An 8,870-nucleotide genomic window follows, 5' to 3' on the forward strand; every position below is an offset into this window, starting at 1 on the left:
TCCACCCTGTCTCAGTCCCTTGGGTTCGTGTGTGAGGACCAGAACGCACGGCCTACCTGTGTGACTCCAGCCCCGCCCCATCCATGGCCCCGTGCAAACTACCTCTGCTCAAAACAGGGCAAGGACCGCCATCCCCAGCACCACTAGGGAGAGCTCCTCTGCTGAACAGAGCGCCTGGATGGCAGGGGCCTGTCACGTCACTCCGACGCTGGGCTCTGGCTCCTGTGCCAGATGGGTGATGAGTAGGAGCCTTCCCACGCAGAGGGAACAGGCACATGCTGCAAGGGCGCAGTAGGTGGCCCCCAGCCACCCCGTTACTCTCCTAGCCTGGGTGAGATCCCACAGTTCACCCTCGACGGCCAAGGCAGGAGTCCTCGTGTGCAAATATAAAGGGGTTTATTTGATTCTCTCATCAGGTACAAAATGCAACACAGAAGCCACTCCTGTCCTCTTCAGCACAGACACGCATGTGCCATCCACAGGAGCCTCAGGCTTCAAACATGGCGCAGCTGGTGCACAGTGCCTTCTCCCAGACGCCACTGCAGCTGCACGGCCACCAGGGAGAGAGAGGAGAGCCATGTTAGGGCCCAGGCTGTGCCTCCCCTTCCTCTACCATCCTGACCCAGGACAGAAGAGTAAGACCCTTGGAGCCAGGCTCATGTGGCAGTGGCATTTCAGGGCCTGTTTGGGAACACCACCCTCCTCAAGGTTGGCTCAGCATGCGGACACACTGTCATCAGAAACTGGCTCACACACTTCCCCCATTCCTAGCTGTAGAGCAGATGCCATCAATCAAGATGAGGTCACCCTGGAGAAGAGCAATGGGGTCCTTAAGAGAATGTCATACAAGGAGAAAGACACACAGGAGAGGAAGACATCAAGGCACATGGAGAAGAGACCATCCACAATGAAAGTCAAGCACGGCCGCAGCCACCAGACGCTGGAAGGGGCATGGAATGAATTCTCCTTGACAGTCTCAGAAGGAGCCCGCCCTGCAGGCACCCTGATCTTGGACTTTCAGCCTCTGGAACATGAGGGTAACTGTCTGCTGCCTAAGCTACCACCCAGCACCAGCTGGAGCTGATGCAGGCTGAGAAGCTCGTGGTGGCCCAGCAGGCTTTCACACAGGACGTGCTCTCCCCAGAACCTGGCTGACATCCCGTTGGAATTCACAAAACACAGTGGCTCACATTGGAAGCACATCAAACAGTGATCTCTCCGAAGACTTTTAAGGGGAGCGAGTCATTCATAGGAAACACTGATCAGGAGGGACACGCAAAGGACATACAGGAACAATGTGCTAACCGAGATGCAAGTAAGGACATGCAGTCTAAAATACGTCAGCAAAGCCAGCACTGATGGCCACCTGGTATTCAAATCATCTGCCAGTGGCACCAGAGGTGAGCAATCAAAGCGGCTCCAGCAGCCAGCCTGTGAGCCTGGGGCAAAGGAGCAAGTATGGGCCGAGCAGGGCCACCAGGCAGGATGGCGATGGCCAGCACACTGTGCCTCAGTTACATAAGAGCCAAGCTAGCGAAGCCCTTGTTTTCTGCCACTTTTGAGCAGCCACTTGTCCTGACTGGGAAGCCAGGGCCATGTCTGAATGAAGCAGCGCGGGGCGGGGGGGCAGGGCAGGACTGGCATCCAAGCCTGGGGACATCACTACCAGCTAGTGACCTGGGGCCAGTGTTCACTTAAAACACAGGGTGGAGAGCCCACCTCCTAAAGACCTGCAGGGAAGGGCTAGAAGGACAGCGCCTTTTTCATTTGCTGTCAGTAGGAAGAAGAGCTGAAGCAGGCTGGGACGCCAGAGGAAGCGTACCTGCCTTCAGGACTAGCCCAACACCAGTCCCTAAACTGCTGTAAGTCACCCTACTCCTGCCTGGCCATAGGACCCGGTAATTCTCCCTAGAGCACCCCTCCAGGGCTGTCTGGGTCTCCCCAGCTGCTGCTCAAGGGAAAGGTGCCACGTGACATGTGGGTTTCAGACTTAAACTGTGGATCTGAGCTTGTTTAGATCTTCAGAGCCACATGTGAGTGCCTGGGCAAACTTCTCTCTGAAGGGGCAGGACCAGTGGGCTCTGCTCTGTCCACCTCACCCACCAGGCAGGCATAGCTGCTGGGTGGGAACTGTCTCCTGGCACCTCGTGGGTACCAGAGCCAGCAAGGTGCAGTGGCATGCAAGCACATGCACTCACTCAAAACAGACTAAGCCAACTTCCCTTTTCCTCCTTACAGCTAATGACCCAACACACACACAGAAGCTGTGTAAATGGCAGCATGTGCCTGCTATCATGCATCAGGTGTTCCTCAAACATCAGCTCACAATGCAGGAAGCAGGTCTGTAAGGAAGTGCTGGAGCTGAGAAGATCAAGACACCAAGCTGTTGAAGACAGAAGGCCACAGAGGACCGACCATTGGTGAAATCTGGATTTCCTTTAGAAAGAACTGCTCAGTGTTCAGAAAAAAAATAAAGAGGGCAAAGCATTTATCGTCATTGTGTCCTGTCCTGTTAGGAGATGGTAGATGGCATCTACAGAGGACCTGCCCACTACCTTGTAGGCACACCCCGAGCACGCTGACCATGGACCAAAGCACTTACTCTATAAGGCCACACAGGGCACAGGCCACTGCACCACAGCCCCAGCAGGTGCGCACACACTGCCCACACAGGGCCCGCTCACACTGGCCGCAGACAACCTTCCCATCAGCAGCTCGCACACATGAGGAACAGGCGATGGCTGTAGCCCCAGACGGGTCTGTGAGGAAGAAACACCAGTCTGTCAGCCTGGAAGGGGAATGGAAGAGTGCAGGGGCTGTGGGCTCACCTCCTGCCCTGCAACTGAAGGCAGAAAGCCCTGACCAGTTCTACCCCCTCAGGCAATGGATCCTTTAGAAGCCTGCCAGCCAAGGTTTCTGGCCAGCACTCAGACCCCATTCTACTAAAGATCCCACACCTGCCCATGGTACTCTTTGAGAATCCAGGCCCACTTGCTGCTGAGCTCAGGAGCTCTTCCTGACTGTTTTATCAGAACTTGGTGTGTTCCTGTCTTAAGGGATGGCCTGCTACTTAACCAAGGTTCCTAGACCCCTTTCTGATCATGGAACAGACTCTAGGGTGGGACCTGGAACTGTTTTCAACCAGTACAAGTGATGGTCTGGGTACTATACCACACAGGCACCTGACCAGCATGTTCCCACCTTCACAGAATGGAGAGGGGCAGGTGCCAACCAGGCAGGACACCCAGCCCTACTCTCCTGGCCCAATAATCAGAAGCTGTTCAACAACCTCCAGATCTGGATATCAGTGATGGTCAGATCTCCTAGCAGAAGCCTTCTAAACTTCGGCCAGAATATCAGACTCCAGGTGGGACTCCTGCTTGTGAGGCAGGAAAAGCCTGTGAGCTGATTTTTCTTGCCACTGCCCACCCTCAGCACCACAGCTGGGAAGTGTCACTGGTGGCCACTCACCAACTTCAGGGGCCTGGGAACGGCTCCTGATCAGTCGGCCATCGGATCCAATCAGCATCTGCCCCCTCACAGCTCGAGCTGCACCTGTAGGGCCGGGCTTTGGGGACTCTGGCAGGTGGACGATGGCACAGCCTTCACCCCACACATAGTTCCTGCAGGCCTGGGCCCCGTGGAAAAGGAGTTGCTTGGTCTTCTCTGGGGAAGACAGACCATGCCTAGAATTTACACTGTGCAGCCATGAAGCCCTCGACAGCCATCTTATGACCCATCAGGATGGCGCAGGGAGTTCTTGGTGCCTGTCCCGTTACCATGGCCCACTCTGCTCCCTGGAAAGGCAGGACCTCCTCTGCCTCTGTGCTTAAATTATTATTTCTTCCCTTCCTCACATGGCTCAGTTGCCACCTCCAGTAGGTTCTGCATTACTACAGCCCCATCTGTGTCCCATACAGGTGCTCTTCTATTGGTCTGCTCAAATTTTCAGCATCCACAGCTGGCTTCACTTGATGGGGCTTGTGCCCTTTCCTCTCCCCTCCCTAACACTCTCCACCCTGCAAAGCGGCCTGTGTCATGCAGAAGAAGCTCTGTACCCTGAAACACTACTCCTCAAAAAGGTGCTCCCAAGGAGGTAGGAGGCAGCCAGAGGCTCAGCTAAGCCTGCAAGCACATCCCCATCACCCCCAGAGGGGCAAGACAGGGCAGCAGATGGCTGCTGACCAAGGGATCCCAGAACCTTCTAGACCTCTGCATGTCTCAAACACCCACCCTTACCTAAGAGCTGGAGTGATCACTCAGCACCCAGGGTGCCCAGGCAGCCTCACAAAATCAAACACCCACATGCCAGTTCCTGAAGTATCTGTCCAGTATGGCCCAGGTGCAGACGCTAGATGAAGCAGCAGTGGTGACCTGGAATGGTGTGGCTGCCTCCTCCATTTGTGGTGGGAATGTGGGCAGCAGTCATGTTGAGGACAAGGATTCCTGGTCCACTCGCAGTAGAGGTTAGGCGTCTGCTGTGGCCTGGAATTCCTCCCACATGACTTAGACCTGCATGTCAGTCCTGCCCACACTGCAGAGCACAGCAGCCCTCCCAGACCTGGCTAGGAGGAACAAGCCCCTGCTGATAGGCCAAGACAGGAATCTCAAGAGAGGTTACAGAGAGGGAGCCTAGTTTAGCTTCCAATTCTACTTAGTTCTTGTTTCTGGTTTTTAAGGGCACACGATTAAGTTCAGCCACAGTCCCTGGCCTCATGATTTCAACACCTGGGTGGCCTCAAAAGTATTTCAGGTGGCCGCCCTGGCCAGGGAGAGGACACAGCACTGCACACACGGAAGAAGCAGGACCTTGAAAGGGGTCTTTGTTTTTCCAAACGCCAGACTCTCCCCCACACCCCAATGGCACAAACAGCAACCTTCAAACTCACTCCAGGTTGTTCTCTAACTGCCACTATGGGTATAAACTTTCTGTCCCCAATCACTCGGTAAAATAAAATACCACTCTGCATCTACCCCAGAAGTTAATCATGCCAAAGTGATCTCAGTAACACGAACCGCCTGAAATTCTGCTCAAGGCGGCCTCCCAAGCCTCCATTGCCCTAACACACCCAGAACACCTGCCCGTGCTGTTACCCGGGCCCTGGTCCCTTCCCCTCCTGGCTGTCCCCCTGACTAGCTCACCCTGCAGGACTAGGCGTCGACTGTGAACCTCCCGAGAGTCCCTGCCACCCGTGCTCATGCTTCCGCATCGGTGCCACCTCGGACCCCGGCTCCCGGGACCCCGCCCCTCCCGGCCCGCGCGTCCTCGAGGGACAGACACGTCCCAGCTTGGCGCAGGGCGGGGCGAGGGGCAGGCTGGGGGAAGGAGGGCGTGCTCTGGGTCACTCGCGTTTCCGCTGCCCGTGCCCGGCGCGGCCCGCCCGCTCCGGTTCCCGCTGCTCTGGGGCCGGAGGGTTCCGGGACAGCTGCGCGGGCCGGCCCCAATGGGAAGCTGCGGCCGCCCGCACTCACCGAAGATCTCCTGAGAGTAGCGCTCGGCGCACACGCCGCGGCTCAGCTCCTTCTGGCCCACTCGGACTTTGAGCTGCAGCGGGGCGGCGTCCGCGAAGGGGTAGCCCCGCTTGGGCATGGCCGCGGGGCCACAGGACGCCGACCGCCGCGCGCGCTGCGCGCTGACCTTGACGTCACAGCCGCGCGCCAACCGCCGGGCGAGGGCGTGGCGAGGCGAGGGCGCAGCGCGGTGCGAGATAGGCTAGCAAGGGATCGGGGGCGGGGCTCGTGAGAGGCGCGGCGCGGGATAGGCCGAGGACCGAGTCGGGGGCGGGGCTCGGCGGCGCGGGAAAGACCTAGAGGGAGGCTGAGGGCATGCCCGGATCTCAGGGGGCAGAACTTGTCGGCTCGTGGCTGTGTTAAGTCCGCGGCTAGGTCAGGGCGGGACTCCTGGGCGATACGGCGCGGGATAGGTCGAGGCTAGCTTGGGGGCGTGGCCCCGGCGTGGCGCTGCGTGGGATAGGCCGGGGAGCGGCGAGCGGGCGCCGGAAGCCCTGGTGAAGCAGGTGGCTGTTCTGTTTCCCAGCGCCGAGTGCGAGGCCGTCGCGTTTCTCCATCCGGCAGGTACCGGCTCCGCTGGCCGGCCGCCGGGAAGAGCGGTTGAAACCGCCTTAGGATTTCCTTCTTTCCTTGTTTGATTGTTTAAAATTGTTATCCGGGGTGGAACCCAGGGCCTTGCTCATGCGAGGCAGGCGCTCTGTCACCAAGGGACATCACAGCCTCTTTGAGACAGAATCTTGCCAAGTTGCTCTGTCGTCCCTAAAGCAAAGGGGGACCGTAAAATACCGTGTTCCTTAGCGCCCCTTTCCGTTCCCAAATCCGAGCCAGGTTAAGGAGCAGTGAGCAAGCCTGGGCACATCGCCCTGGAGGACGTGGCTTCCTCTCCGCTCTGGGGACCAGGGCGCGTCGGGTTATCTGGAGAAAGCTGCGTGTAGGCCAGGGCAGCTGCTCCTCCACCATCCTAGGAGCCAAGGAAGCAAGCACGTGCGGATGACGACAGAAAACCCCCTCCGAGTGGGGATCCGTGCAGACGGGCACTGTGGTGAAGCTCCTGCCCCTCGTCCAGCCTGACACCCCTGGACTCAGTGCCATGGGGCAAAGTGCAGTGGTGGGTGGAGGTGCTTCTGGTTCAGCTGTTGCCACTGGACCCTTCCTGGAGCAGACGCTGGTCTCCTGTAGGCTCTCCCCAGTAATCACGGCTCCTGTGTTGTCTCTGGGTACTTATTTGGCTTTCTCAAAACCTATCCGTGGCACAACTGGGCTTTGGATGTGACAGTTTCCCAGGCTGGTCCCAAACTTGCACTCCTCCTGCCTCCACCTCCAGAGTCTCTGGGGTTACAGGCATGCACCACTGCAAAACTGCTGTAGGATCTTGTAACACCGTAAACACATGCAAAACAGTGACAAAGAGAATCTTCTCAGGTCTTCCATTTCAGCTGAGTCTGAATTCAAGAACTCTCCACTGAGTGTGCATTAGGTGCTGTATTTGTCTGCTCAGATTGAGTTTGAGACAAAACTCGATTCTCTGCTTCTGCTGGAGGATGGGGTCTGCATAAACTGCAGGCCTCTACAGCTAAGAAAGTTCATTTTCGTGTTAGCTTTGAGAGTCACAGCTGGCAAAGCCAGATTCTTCACTTAACGATGGACCCTAGTAGCTCACTGCTGATTTCTTTCTTGGTTCTTGTTTTGCGAATCAGAGTGAAATTCACAGATGAGCAAGAGTGAGCATAAAAGAGGAGGATTTATTTAAGTGAGAACAAAAGGCATAGAATTCCCACAAGCTGAGAGGGGACCTGATAGCAGGTTGCCACTTTCGTGTGCTAGTTTAGGGTCCTCTATCTTCTGTGTAGGGCCGATGACCAAAACCCATGCTAATGCGGTATTGGGAAAATGTGAAGACTGTTAGTTACCCCTTGAGACTGTAGCCTTTACTCTTTCCAGGATGAAGGAGTTGGCTGCAATGTTTCTACATGTTAACTTTATGAAATGGCCTTTACATCAAAATAAAAGTCTTAATCAGGGGTCCATTAACTATCCTATCTTATTCAATAGTAAATACCGCAGGGCGGCTTAAATGACAGATGCTCATTCTCTTCCAGTTTGAGGCTGGAAGTCTAAGATCATGATGTCAGTAGGGTTGGTTTCTCCTGTAATTGACATCTTCTCCTCGTGTCCTCACGGGGTCATCCCTGTGTGTTTCCTGATGTCCTTTCCTTAGAAGGATACCAATCATGTTGGTTAGGGTCTACCCTAAGGACCCATTTTAACTTAATCACCACTTTCAATACTGTCTCCAAATAGTTACATTCTGAGTTCTGTGGGTTAGGGCTTCAATGTGAATGGGGGTTCAGCCCAGGAGTGGCAAGGAAGTGTACAGGTGGAGCCCTAGTGACCAGCACAGGTGCCTGCGTGACCCAGCCCCTCCCTCCTCACCCTGGTGGCAGTGACTGCTGGTCTGTGTTCTGTCCCTAGGGTGGCTTTGCCTCCCCTAGAGTTCCTAGGGTGGGCTCCTCCACAGCTGTTCTTATCTGGCTACTTCTCTCAGCACTAACTTTGCCCCACTGTCTTCTCACATCTGTCAGCAGCTGGTCCCTTTTGGTACCAAATGTCCCATTGTCTGGCAGAGCCTCAGTCTGCTTAGCCACCCCTGGGCCCTGGGCTGGAGCCAGGCCTTGGCTGTAATGGGTTGAGCTGCTCTGGACAACCTGTGCAAGGAAGGCCTTTTCTGGACACACATGTTCACCTGACATGGGTCAGGACGGGGGGAGGGATGCCAGGCGGTGGGTAGACGGATGTTTAACTTCTAAACAAGCTGGTGGCTTTCCAGAGTGCTAGGGAATGCACTTGAATCAAAAACATTGCTGTCATGAGTTTCCTCTGGCTGGGTTCTGAGGTGGTGTCTGGATGGTGGCTGTGATCTCTAGCCCTTCCTTGACCAGACTCCCAGGGATCTGGTCGTGGATGTTTATTGGGAGTCTTTTGCAGGGTATTTCCTTGTCCTGGTGACACCTGATGCCAGAGTGTCCAACCTGCAACTGTGTCCCCCTCACAGGCAGCTTGTTAAAATGTCCTTGTGGCTCTGTTTTGGACCTGTATCCAGTTTATGCCTGCCGAGGTAGCCCTCTCTGGGACAGCCCTGATGGGAGGTCAGGTTTGGGAGGGACACAGAGGAGGCAGCTCACTCCTCCCAGATCCAGGAGAAGAGAGCAGGGTGCCTGGCGAGGACCTGTGGCAGTGGGGAGCTGTCCAGCACATGTGCCCAGGTGACACATGGGGGCAACAGCCTAAGAGCAAGACCTGTGGGCAGAAGCCTTTACTGGGGTCCAGGGTGCTACCTAAGCAGGGTCCCACAGGGAGCT

General features: G+C 56.1%; 1 protein-coding gene across 4 annotated transcripts; it reads right to left on the minus strand.

Annotated features, from left to right (window-relative positions):
* Positions 1 to 379: 379 nt before the first annotated feature.
* On the minus strand, positions 380 to 5,653 carry SIVA1 (SIVA1 apoptosis inducing factor). 4 transcript variants are annotated; one of them, XR_013761783.1, is made up of 6 exons: positions 5,473 to 5,653; positions 3,472 to 3,666; positions 2,603 to 2,759; positions 2,327 to 2,383; positions 757 to 808; positions 380 to 545 (listed from the first exon to the last, which is right to left on the minus strand). XR_013761783.1 is itself a non-coding variant. In XM_079126713.1 (5 exons), the coding sequence occupies exons 1-4, from the start codon at positions 5,588 to 5,590 to the stop codon at positions 793 to 795; spliced, it is 486 nt and encodes a 161-aa protein (XP_078982839.1). In that variant the 5' UTR covers positions 5,591 to 5,653; the 3' UTR covers positions 380 to 545; positions 757 to 792. The 4 variants fall into 4 exon arrangements, 2 of the variants coding, with proteins under 2 accessions (XP_078982839.1, XP_078982838.1); XM_079126713.1 differs by lacking the exon at positions 2,327 to 2,383; XR_013761784.1 differs by lacking the exons at positions 380 to 545; positions 757 to 808 and adding an exon at positions 918 to 1,048 and having other exon boundaries at positions 1,157 to 2,383.
* Positions 5,654 to 8,870: the final 3,217 nt, after the last annotated feature.

Source organism: Sciurus vulgaris, assembly GCF_902686455.1.
Source record: "Sciurus vulgaris genome assembly, chromosome: 2".
NCBI classification, from domain to species: domain Eukaryota; kingdom Metazoa; phylum Chordata; class Mammalia; order Rodentia; family Sciuridae; genus Sciurus; species Sciurus vulgaris.